At 40.3% G+C, this 12,287-nt stretch overlaps 2 protein-coding genes and 1 long non-coding RNA gene across 4 annotated transcripts in view; 2 read left to right on the top strand and 1 right to left on the bottom strand.

The window, feature by feature from the left end:
* Positions 1 to 4,506, top strand: part of ltk (leukocyte receptor tyrosine kinase) — a 27,843-nt gene extending 23,337 nt beyond the window's left edge. Inside the window, exons 27-29 of the mRNA XM_088400531.1 lie at positions 985 to 1,119; positions 1,202 to 1,292; positions 1,378 to 4,506. Of these exons, the coding sequence (XP_088256657.1) occupies positions 985 to 1,119; positions 1,202 to 1,292; positions 1,378 to 2,358 (1,207 nt within the window). The 3' untranslated portion in view covers positions 2,359 to 4,506. The remainder of the gene's footprint in view (positions 1 to 984; positions 1,120 to 1,201; positions 1,293 to 1,377) is intronic.
* Positions 4,503 to 12,287, bottom strand: itpka (inositol-trisphosphate 3-kinase A). Its single transcript, XM_088400533.1, has 7 exons — positions 11,743 to 12,287; positions 8,041 to 8,137; positions 7,739 to 7,952; positions 7,020 to 7,224; positions 6,706 to 6,807; positions 6,458 to 6,529; positions 4,503 to 6,157 (listed from the first exon to the last, which is right to left on the bottom strand). The coding sequence occupies exons 1-7, from the start codon at positions 11,986 to 11,988 to the stop codon at positions 5,954 to 5,956; spliced, it is 1,140 nt and encodes a 379-aa protein (XP_088256659.1). The 5' UTR covers positions 11,989 to 12,287; the 3' UTR covers positions 4,503 to 5,953.
* Positions 5,901 to 11,943, top strand: LOC148385262 (uncharacterized). 2 transcript variants are annotated; one of them, XR_015863421.1, is made up of 4 exons: positions 5,901 to 6,261; positions 6,437 to 6,520; positions 9,369 to 9,423; positions 11,812 to 11,940. It is a non-coding gene; the product is annotated as an uncharacterized LOC148385262 (long non-coding RNA). The 2 variants fall into 2 exon arrangements; XR_015863420.1 differs by lacking the exon at positions 9,369 to 9,423 and having other exon boundaries at positions 5,912 to 6,261; positions 11,812 to 11,943.

Genomic DNA, 12,287 nt, shown 5'->3' with positions numbered 1-12,287 from the left:
ATAAAATCGTCATCATGAAAACGAAGGTCTGACATCTTCCAATAAATCACATCTACAAGAGGCTCCTTCGGAAGGGGGCGAGTGTTGCTTGAGGGGGGAAAATTGAATCACAGCCATATGGACACAACTGTCAGGGTGTGTGTATGTGTTTTTTTTTTTTTTTTTAAAGAAACATCTACAAATAACAATAAGTTACCTGCGTAAAATGTAGATGCACAATCCACTCAAATTTAACACAAGAGCTGTCGCACACAATGCTTAGTTTGGACACTAAAGTGTATGAATTGAACAGTAGGTTTATTATTGTCTGAACAAAGGAGCAAATGGACAGCTGCATATTTATTTATTTTTTTTATAAATAAGACTCAGCCTTGATTGCCATAAGAAAGTATTTAACATTCAATCCATGCTGAGCTTGAATCCCCAACAGCTGCATAGACTTTTAGCAGGGAAACATACTTAGAAGAGACAGATGTTTTTTTCTTTTTTTTTATGCTTAATACAACCGATTGGCGCTCGAGGGACACCATTACCAAGATTTCACCCGTGACAAAAATGAGTTTTACACCCGTGGTCTGGAATGAATAAATAAAATCATTTCCATTCATGAAGGAAGCACTTACATACTCTACACATAATAGTTTGTATATGGTACATAAAAACATCACCAAATGGAAATACCAGGCATTCTCTCATTTATTTGTATATCCAAGTAGTTATGGGTATGGTTCCTTGGGTGAATTTAAATATTAAATCAAAATAAATTACACATTATATATTTAAAACAACCAAAACAATTCGCTATATGAATAACTCTATGTATCTATATTATACTGCCCTCTTGTGGCCATGGTGGGTACACCAGAACCAAAGAAGATGATTTGAGACGCAAATGGTTTGAGTTACCTCAAATCTGGCTTTTTGAGGTGCTCAATAAATAAAGTTGAGGTCTTGTGGACTCAATCGTAGTGTTTCTCCCTACAGGTCGTTTGGAGTACTGCTGTGGGAGATCCTCTCTCTGGGCTACATGCCATACCCTTGTAAAACCAACCAGGAGGTGCTGGAGTTTGTCACCAGCGGAGGTCGGATGGACCCCCCGGAGGGCTGCCCGGGCCCAGTGTGAGTGCTTAGAACACAGCAAACTGGCTAAATTGCGAACTTTGAAATCACAGATCAAATTCATAGTTGTGTATGATTTTAGTTATCGGATCATGACCCAATGCTGGCAGCATTGTCCTGAGCATCGGCCCAACTTCTCCACTATACTTGAGAGAATCAACTACTGCACTCAGGTACAATTCATGTCACTTCATTAGGTACACCTGGTCATTTCAATCAGTTTGTGGAAAATTATTCATTTGATTGTTTTTATATCAGGATCCGGATGTGATCAACACACCTCTCCCAGTGGAATATCGGCCAACCACTGATGACGATGGCGCCGCGGTGATCAGCCCCGCTGATCACACGCCCACCAGCTTCGCTCCTCTCCCCGTCTCTTTACCCCCCACGTCCCCCTTGAGCTTGGCGCCCTCGGTTCTTCCGCCGCCGCCCGCCAAACCTTGTGTTCCCCAGCACAAGGCGACACCTTGCCGCGAGGTGCTCCTGGATCTCCATAAAGCCGAGGCGGCTCCGGCGGCCGTCGTGCGCACGGCGGGCCTCTGGCTGCACCCCGAGCCTCCCTCGCGCCAACCTTGCTCCACGAACAGCGCGTGTGTGGGGAGCCAACGGCTGAAGAACAAAACCAAGAATTTGTGGAACCCGACTTACGGCTCTTGGGTCTTGGAAAGCTTCAAGGGCAAGAAGACCTTGTCTCACACTCAGTCCGTGCCCCTCTCAAGTCCTCCTCAATCATCCTTAGAGTGCAACCGGGCGCTCTTTGAGACCTCCAACTGCTCTCATCTCAATTCTGCTGCCCTCTGCCCTTCCTGCCAGCCTCAGTCCGCGCCGAATGTGCCCCACAATAAGAGCCAAACCAGCAGCACTCCCGCAAAGGCGGGCATTGACCTGGCCAAGCTGCAGAGTTTCCCCTGCGGAAACGTCAATTACGCCTACGACGAGCAAAACTACGAGGCAGAGAGCTTGCCCTTGGTCGTCCACACCAAAGCCTCGGAAGCCATCAAAAACACCAACTCCGCCCCCAGCATGTCCTCAGGGACAGGCCTGGGGTTGGCGCTGGGCCTCTACACGTCGTCCTCTTCATCCACTTCCTCTTCCTGCATGCCCAAGCTGCTGCTCAAACGCCACGCCAGCTACGGGCACGAGGACGTGAGGAGACACACCAAAGCTGAGAAGCCCACACGAGACCGAGACTCCGGCTTCTCTCTGTCCGAGGACTTGAGTGTCACACCGTTTTGAGAGTCAACATGCAGCAGGTTTTCCTGATATAAAAAAAAAAAAATAGTAGATTTTTGTAGATGAATTCTCTGCGCTGATTTTTTTTCTTGCACATCAGGTTTTCTTTTACTTACAATAATATTTAGTAATATATTTGAATTAGGAGCTAGGTTCAGCAACTGATGGAATTTTGGTTGGAAATGTCATTGCTATAAATTACAATCATGAAAATATTTGTGTTGGACAAGATTTAATAGTTATAACTTGAATAGAAAAAAAGAAAATATCTGAAAAATCGAATGTGCTAGAAAAAAAAGTGGAGTTTTTTTAAAAAAAAAAAATCCTCTGTGCCCGCCAGGTAGTGAATGATTTGAGCTGGTGTAATGGTTCTGATGATTACAATGCTGGAAGGAGACCCTTACATACTCCTCTGCACTGTGATTCAGAACTGGACTCTTTCGTTTCTTTGGCTGCTTGGTATGCAGTGTGATGGATCTGTATGCCTTTTTTTTTTATGCCAGAACAATTTTGCTGTGCAACGGAGGACTTTGATAGACTATTGTTTAAATGAAGGATGTTTGATGAAGGACAATTACTGGACATTTGAGAGGGGACAGACAAAGAGAAAAGAGCAAAAGTAACATAATATGACCACAGCAACGTTTCATTCGAGTTGACCTCATCGTGTGCTTCTTATTGTCTCCAAAATGCTGAAATAATCTCAATTTTTTTTTTTTTAAATCTCCTGGAAGCTTTGGGACTTGCTTCTATGACCAGTGATTTGGACGGTGGAGTGATCAGTGTGCAGTATGAGAATCTAAGATGGATTTTCATTTGTTGGAATTTTTTTTATCCACAAAAATAGATAAATTCAGGTTTCATGGAAGAGTTTTCAGCATTTGTTCTGAAGGAATCATGTGAAAAACATTCTACTTCATAACGTTTGCAATAATGTGTATTTTTTTTCATACAGAAATGGTTTTGAAAGGAGGCTAAGCGTGACCATTCAGACACATTTTTTGGCAATGTTGTCATGGCAACGACTTAACTTGCTGGCTTTTAGAGTTTAAATCAGGGATGGGCAAAATTTGGGCCAAATATGACCATCTCTCAACTCTTTTTTTTTTTTTCAAATATGCCTCTCTAGCAAGAAATTCTAAATATTTTACAAAAATGCTGAAGTTCCACTTGAATGAAAGATGTTTGTACTCATTTATGTTCAATCAGTGTAGCATGTAGTTAAGTTGTTTTAGCTTTAGCATATTGACTCAAAACAATATGGATGCTGACAGCTGTGAAATATTAGCTATTTTTATACTCTCTTCTATACACTGGACTAACATTTGTATATATTTTTTTTACTTACGCTAACTATCGCCTTGTTATTTGTAGTCAATCACTGCCATTGGATATTACGACAAAGAGTTGTAGTAGCCACCTTTACTCAGCAGGGGGAGGTGTTTAGCTGTGACACACAACGAGCTGCTCCATTCGTGTGCGCTTTATCACACACATGCTGAGTGTTTATGAATATTCTTGTTGATTGTAGTCAATAATAATCTACACTTATAAATGTTTGTATTTTTGCAGTATGGGTTGTATAAGGGTTGTACTTTTTGTATGCTTTAAACGTACTATTGAAGGCATGTCCAGCTCGAGGGAGACGTAAAACACTCAACACAACCAGCAAGCAATAACACAATAGCAAACTTGGACGTCACAATCACGGTGTACCCGACAACACAACAGGATTTGGTATTGTAAATATTAAAGAGGTTTAATATTTATGATGTGATTTCCATGCAGATCGGTGAGGAATCATCAGTCTGACACACAGGATAAATTTTAATCTTAATTTAAAAAGAGGAAAAAAAAAAGAAGCAATCTGGCCTCTGCTGTGATTCAGAAGGGATGAAAAATTAAATTTGGCCTGATTGTCCATATGCGCGTGTCGAAATACACATTGTCTAACACTTTTTATACATTTAATTTCAGATTGAGTGTGAACTCTATGCAATGTACAGGAACTGTCTTTCACACTTGCATCTAAGCAAATTGTTCCCAAAAGTACTGAGCTCATTAGTGTGTATTTGTTGTGTGTAATTGTATATAATTACTCATCTGGACCCACCCCCAGAAGCAGAAAATAAATGCAAGGGAACCCATTAAGATGCCACAATAGTGTTTTACTGTGAAAAGATAAAAAATCAACAGAATTTCTTTCTGTGCTGTAGTTCCATATACATTTGTCTGTGCCATTTCAATATGCCAAAATGAATATATTCATTAATAGAATTATTTGTCAAATTTGTTGTGTTGAAGGAAATACAATAAAAAACAATTTGACTAGATTAGTTTACATTTGAAAAAACTGTCAGGTTCTTCCTCTGGGATTAGATCCGTAACCTTTTATTATTTTTATTACTATAATAAATATTACCATCTTATTCCTGGGCGCTTTTATAGGGAGATAAATGTGGGAGGAACTTTCGGTAAGAGATTTCCGGTTACCTTCACAGAGCGGTGTTTTTGAACGGTTTTAAAGAATCATTAGTCTTCATTGCATTGAACAATGTCTTGCACGATTTCGGAGCTTGTTGCAGAAATTTAATCTGGGACATGCTCCTTTTCATTTCATGGACGAACCACGACGCAACACTTGATCGCATTCAACTTTGTTGTTGCATTACAGCCCCGCAGAAGACTCGTCGGGTGAGTGCCACAATAACATTTATTTGTATTCGTCAACTTATCAAATTACTAGAAGGGTTGCTGCAATAATTTGGATTTTGTGGACTAGCGTGTTTGTCAGTAAATTATAGTGAGCGCCTGTGTGACGTTCAAATATTTGCAGAGGGCAATGGAAGTTGAAATAAGTAGTGATGTTCACATGAACTTTGAATAATGACATCGAGCGACGTGACGTTTGTTTACGTTAAGTCTCCCGGTCACGTGGTTACCATGCCAGACAGGCTGCTTAAAGCTAAATAATTTCCAGCCTCTTTTTACTATTTACTTTTTAAATTGCAAATGTGGTTGGTTCACTTTGCTAATGACTTAAAAGTATTTCTAGATCCATCAAAAACGTGTTTAACTTATTAACAACAAGGCTCAACAGAACTTGCTGTGCATTCCAAAGTTTTCAGTATATAATGGAACTCTAAAAATATTCATTAAAAATTATATAGCTGCAAAATGTAAGCATTTGGCTAAGACTGTACAGGTCTGTAAAAAGTGTTGAGGTCATGTGACTGACTGAGGTCATGTTCATAATGTCAAGTGACTATTACATTAAAAACATTAGAAGATGATCTCTTTCTATTTTCTAACTAATAGCAAATGTTTACATAATGTTATGAAGGCTGAACTGAAACTGTCAGTTTGTTTACTCACTGACGACTTCTCTGTATCCTCCGTGGCAAATGACATCAACTGAATCTGAAATTTTCTTCTTAGCAAGCCCTTTTGGATATGTACTTTCAACACTATGTTAGTTTTGTACACACAGTGTGCACACCTGCTCACTTCCACATAAAAAAACATATTCCACTTCCATTGCTCATTTTCAGCCAGTTGACCTTTCCTCTACTTGCATGTCCCACAGTCCAAGTCAGACTCATTCACTGCTCACAGCCTCCAGGATGCCGATGAGGTTCTGCAGGCCCAAAAGGTATCCGTCCTCTCTGTTACCCTCTCGCCAGGGAACGTCGTGCTTCAACACTTGGCCCTCTGGCAACTCGGTGGTCTTGCCAAAGTCAATAAGCCACACCTGAGCGTTGCCCGTGTGGTCGTGGATAAAAAGCAGAGAACTGCCGATGACCTGAAGGAAGGAAAATGAAACCTCTCAGTATGACGCAGTGCAGCTCCAAGGCGGAATAATAAACAGAGGGACACATCAAAACTAAACAACACAGTTAACCACATGTGAGTAAAGAGACCAAACCCTAAACAGTATGAAAAAAAATCATATGGATGAATGGAAAATATTAAATGCCTATAGAAAATGAATGTATTCATATTATAACAATAAATCACATAACCAATGATTTAATTATGAATAGAGCAAAACTTATTTTTCTGATGGTATGGCCTTTTTCAGTATCATCACCACCAGTATCACCTCATGCTGCTTGAAGAATTCCGATCTTTTCAAAGCCTGTTGGATCTCCATCAGTTTGCTCAGGTAGGACTTCTGTGTTGCGAAAACAAATCAAGACATGCACATAAATATACATGACATCATTTAAATTGAGCAAAACTGTGTTGAGTGACAACACCACAGAGGTATCAATGACAGCAAAGACCAAAAATGTGACGATAACCCTAGAACAAGGAAACACATCGGAAAAGCAGCTGGCTGCCACATACTATAACGTTGACGTTGCCGCCGACAAAGTCCTTGAACGCTTCGATGACATCTTGTTCCGACCTGGTTTTCTTGAAATCGGTCCGGCATGTGCCGTCACTTTTCTGAACACAAGGAAAAGACATAATAAGGTCAAGATGAACACAATGGAAACAGCAGTGTAAGAAAAAGCTAGCTAGATCTTTATCAACATGATGTAATTCAATTTTTTTCCCCCACAACCTCTATTTATTTTGTACTTGTCGGCTGTATTTCTTTTGTCACTGCTTAACTCAAGGTTATTAAGAGGAACTGTTTTGCCACCCTCCATGCATACCTTGATGCCGTCTATCCTGAAGCCCATAGTGTTGCTGGAGCTCAGGCTTTCCCTCCACTGCATGTAGCGAGGTTTGGTGACACCACATTGGGAATGTTCCTGTGCGGTCGGGCCTTGGCAGTCCACCTCCACCATCTTCTTATACAGGTCCGCCCTCAACTTGGGCCGCTCCCGTGCTCGAACCAGTTCTTCCTCCAAGTAGGTTCTACAAGCATGAGAAGTTTATTTACACGCCGTCGGCATTTAAGGCGCCAATCCAAAATGGCAGAGGCTATTTACATTCAAGGCGTGTTATTGACAAAACACATAATGCCTTGTTCCATCTGAGATATTGTAGCTGTAAACAAGCACATGTGACTTTTCAGTTTCAATTTTTAAGCTGCACTTCCGCTGTTCTGCAAAGGGGAACGGAGAGGAAACTCTAGCATGCAGCGTTTAACGGTGTTTATGCAAGTAAGCGGTTTTGAAAGCGTGCGGTTATCAAACAAAGGGGGGAGTCTCCAGGGACACCCCGAGTGTGTGAACGTGATGCAAATGTGCCAATGTGTGGACGGGTACTTTAATTATGAAAAATTGTCTCACAAAAAGGAAGTACAGGGGTATATTTAGTGTGTAGATGCACATAACGCTGTGGGCAGGAAGTCAAGCTTAAAGGTGTTCCCCTTTAGAGCACTTTACTTTAAGTAGTAAATAATATCACTATGTCAAATCCTGCTTACCTCACTCCCATCTTGCAGTCCATGACATTTGGAAGGTCAAAGGTTGCCAGCAGGTCAGCCATGTGGATGAAAGACTCTCCGTCTTTTTCCACCACGCCGTGGTAAGCGGGTACGAACGCTAGCAGCGTGTCACTTTTCAACCTCTCAAAGCAACGAACCTCATTTTCAGAATACTTCTTCAGAATGCTGCCCTCATCCGCCGCTTTGAAGTTGCCTGAGATATGTAACATGTGTGGTCTTCACTGAGACTGGTTTTTATGATTATGAAAGACCCCGATTTGGGTCAGGTGGGCTTACCTTACCTTTATGACCAGCCAGTTGCACCCAGTTCAGCTTTCTTCTATGGACAGCGCTAAAAGGCCACTGGACAATGGTCTTCAACTTCCACCATGGCTTGCTCTGTTCAACAGATGCATTATAATTACAAAAATATGAAATACGACCGGTTCCTTTTTTGTCAGAAAATAACAAATAATAATTGAAGAAGTACAAAAAACATTTGGATAGTCCTTCTCTCTCTGTTCACTTCAGCAGTTCGCCAGTTCGACATACGTGTTCACTTAAAATGGCCGTCATAGCTTAAAAGCATAAGAAGAATTATATATGGTGAAGCGAACCCTGTCGGCCATAAAAAAAGAACAACATATAAATTATGCACAAGATCCTAAGTGTTGTGAAACTGAAGAAGTAACTTATAGTTAAGTAATGTACTTTGTGTCAATAATGTATGGTAATGAAAACCAGAGAGCTATCTATGAGTTTAAAAAAAGAGCCAATTGTGATAACTAAAAAAAAAAAAATCAATCAAAACAATGGGAACTATTGTCCAGATCCAATTTGACCAATAAGAGTATACTGTTTTGTATTAAATGCAGAAAATGAATAGATGGGTGTCCCAATACTTTTGGACCAGAGGGTATATGCCTAAGTACGCAGTTATCTTTATAACGGCAGAATCATAGATTGTCAAAGGTTTTCGGGAAATAATTATTGTCTTGTCTCACGGGACTGTTAGTAAAAAAATAAAAATCAAAAAAAGGACAGCAGTACGCGGTTTCTGCTTTTCTTGTCCACCATATTTATTTGACACGCTTGTTTGAAGGGCTCTTCTTTTTCACTGCTGCTTTCTCTTCCCTCTATTTCTCGTCACACACATGCAAATATACAAACACACACAAACAAAGTGACAGCTTGCATATTTCACAGAGACATACAGCGGCGCTTCACACATTGAGGGAACTACCAGTTTTATTTCTCAGCCATAAAAGCGGTTAGAACCCAAATGTTCTATAAATTGAAACGGTGACATTATCGCACTTCTTTAAAAACAGGATCAACACGCTGTGGCAGATAAGGTCAATCCCGGCTGACGTCATGTTATTCTACGTCAAGTGATGGAAAGAGGAAATGAAACACACACACAAATAATTCTTCTAGATGTAAAATGTTTCAATCATTCTGCCTTTTCTAGATCAATATTGATGTAATTTTGTTTATACAATGACAGCGATCATGACTTTATAGTTTCTGGCGTGTCATATTTTTTAAACCCACTTAGCATTCATTTACAACTCTGCCTTTGTATGATTAATTGTTATGTAACGTGTGTTTGGCATGTTTTTTCCACCAGCACTGCAGCTTTCTCTGGCTGGGGGGGGCGGACTCCTGGCGTGTGGAACACCAAGGTTGGCAAAGCAAAGCTAATCTAAACGGTTGCCCATGGCAATACTGCGAGTACAGACTGCAGAGGCACACTCTCAAGGAAGAAAAAAAAAAAAAAAAAAAGAACAGGCAGGTGCTAGACGGGCAGACGTTGTGACTAATACCTGCCGTATCAAAGTGTGCTGACACCTTTTGAGGGGGTTATAAAAGCTCATTAGCATGGAAGCGGTAAAAATGACGAGCGCTTAACTTGTGAAAGACTGCGGCTTAATAGTGATGTGGAAGCGAGTGATGTCGTGGTGCCTTGTTGGATGTCAAATTTGCAAAAAGAAGGCCAGTGAATACTGTCCGTCACTCAATTCTTCAGTATTTACCGATACCAAGTACGGACACCACTTATACAATTGAAAAAATAAATTTAAATTGTCTGAGTTAATTGCATTTTTCTATTCTAATTGCTAATTTATAGTTCGGTATCGTAAAACGGTCACGAGAATTATCCTGGTATCGGATACTTGGTATCGGTACTCGCTTATCCCAAATGATGGCTACGCACTCTTAACAGGTCATTTGTATTGAGTATGTTTAAAAGAAAATGACAAGCGTGCACCTTTTATGGAGAAGCGAGGAGAATAAGTGGAAGAATAGTTTAGCCATGACAGGGTTGACATAAACAAGACGAAACACTGCAGAGCACACTTTTGCCTTGCAATAATTAGAAATTCCTTATGGCTATTTCTATGAACAAAATGTTCTTCAACCAAGAAGATTAACATATGCATACAACCACCTTTGGCTTCTGTTTAACTTGCGGCCACTCCCTTAGCACCTGCAGTATGTGTGCCTAAGGAGGGACGCAGACGAAAAACTTTAAAAGTGACTGCTTCACACTAAACTTTCATTTGTATTTTAAATTATATTCATGCCACATAAAAGCTATTCAAATCCCAAACTAGTCAATTATGTTAATTTACTAAATATCTTCCTCTACATCTGAACTTTTCTTTCTGTTTTTTCATGTTTGCTTTCTCTAAGGTCATTGAATATTTTGGGAACTGATCATACAGAATTTTACCACTAAATAATACCAATTATTTAGTTTATTTAGATTTTTTTTACCACTAAATAATACCAAATAAACAAAAATAGTTTTTGTAATACACTTTAATGCAAATAAAATTGCATCAGATTATTTAATCAATGGATGCAATAATGGATAGAATAATCGAGTATAAAAACATTCGATATAGGTAGTATGTTGACTCTGGGTCAAGAGAGAAGTTCAGGGTTCTGTTAGTATTCTAATGAAGTGGTTTACCTGTTGAAAGCCGCCCTGAGGTCAACAAAAGTCGTTTCAGTTAATGCTCACCATCAGCCTCGTTAAGGTGATGACAGTCTTCGATAAGCCAAAGTAGAAGGAACCTAATTTCATCGGCCTTAATGACATTGCCGCACGATTATCTTTTATAATGGGAAACAGTATCGCTGGCTTTGCCCAGTGTGTTATTATCATGATTTCCAAAAAGGCAAAACATACGTGAGCAGATAGAGGTCGAAAAGCTCCAAAATGTAGAAGTGGCTTATTTACCACATGATGGCTCTGCTGAAGTACTCACATTGACATTTTATGGCACTTGAAAATCAAGCAGGCAAACAGACTTTTATCGCTGTGTAATTGGCCCCGTGTTTATTATCTGAATGAGATCCTTCGGGCGGATGTTGTTTGCTTACTGTTGTTTATGTGTCACAATTATTCTGGCTTTTGCCACTTCAATTAAGTCCTCTGTAGTGCGGGGTCATCATAGCAATGGTAGTACTGTAGGTCACGAACCTCATTTAATTCATTTGCTTTAACGATCATCGAGTCTTGTCAACAATATAAACTACCTGTAATTTTTATTTTTAATCTTTAAAATTATTTTCTGCACAAGTTGAAATTTAACCAAGTGAATTTTTTTTATATAGTTATAGTACATGCATTATTCCTATATTGCTAATAATACTATTCAAGGGGGACCATGAATACTGAATTTCCTCAACTAATTTAAACTTGATCTGGTAAAAAAAACAAAATACAAAAAAAAAGTACTAATACAATCATTAGCTCATACAATCAATACACAGTATAAGACAAGTGTTATTACCATGCACTTTAGAACAAATACAGTGCTGCTCGGCTTCTGGCGTATTTAAAAAAAAATACAAAACTCTCCAGTACAATTGCAACTTCCAAATGCAACAAGCATTTAAGTCATTATAAAATACTAATATGCAGTACATAATTCCTACTGTTGCAGAGATTGTACTATGACAACTGTTTTAGCTTGATCTGGTGGACTCACCTCTCCAGCGTCAACCAGAGGCTCCAAAGTGATGATGCCTTTACTTTTATTCTCGTTGTCGCTAAGCAGGTCATCCTCCGATTCCACTGCAGAGGAGCCGGTGGAGGAGACGGAGGAGGTGGAAAGCTTCCTACACAGATTGCCGTCCACCGCTTCGCCTTCCTCCCAGTCCTCCTGCTTCATCTCCCGCGAGAAGCCGCCCCCATCCGGGGTGATGGTCACCTGCGGTACTCTGGGTGCGTCCATCACTCTTCCGAATGCGCTCGCCGGCTCGATTCACTCGACTCACTGTGCGAGTTCATCCCAACTCTGTGGGAATCACTTGTGCAAACAAAAAAAAAAAAGAGTCAGCCCCAGGACGTAGGAGTTCCTACGTTCTTTTGGACGACATTGAATGCGTCGTAATGCGCCTTCGAGGATTGCACTGCTTCAAGCTTGTGTGGAGGCTGTCATAACAAAAGCTGGTTGAATTTCAAGCGATCCACACGACTTCCTCGTTTCTTCTGTCCAAGCATCGTCGCCTCTGAGCTGTAGCTGGTGCGCGA

The sequence above is a fragment of the Syngnathus floridae genome, chromosome 16 (assembly GCF_059516105.1).
Source record: "Syngnathus floridae isolate MCC-2025c chromosome 16, RoL_Sflo_1.0, whole genome shotgun sequence".
NCBI lineage: Eukaryota > Metazoa > Chordata > Actinopteri > Syngnathiformes > Syngnathidae > Syngnathus > Syngnathus floridae.
Note: the sequence above shows the minus strand (reverse complement) of the source record. Positions and strands in the feature narration are given on the sequence as shown.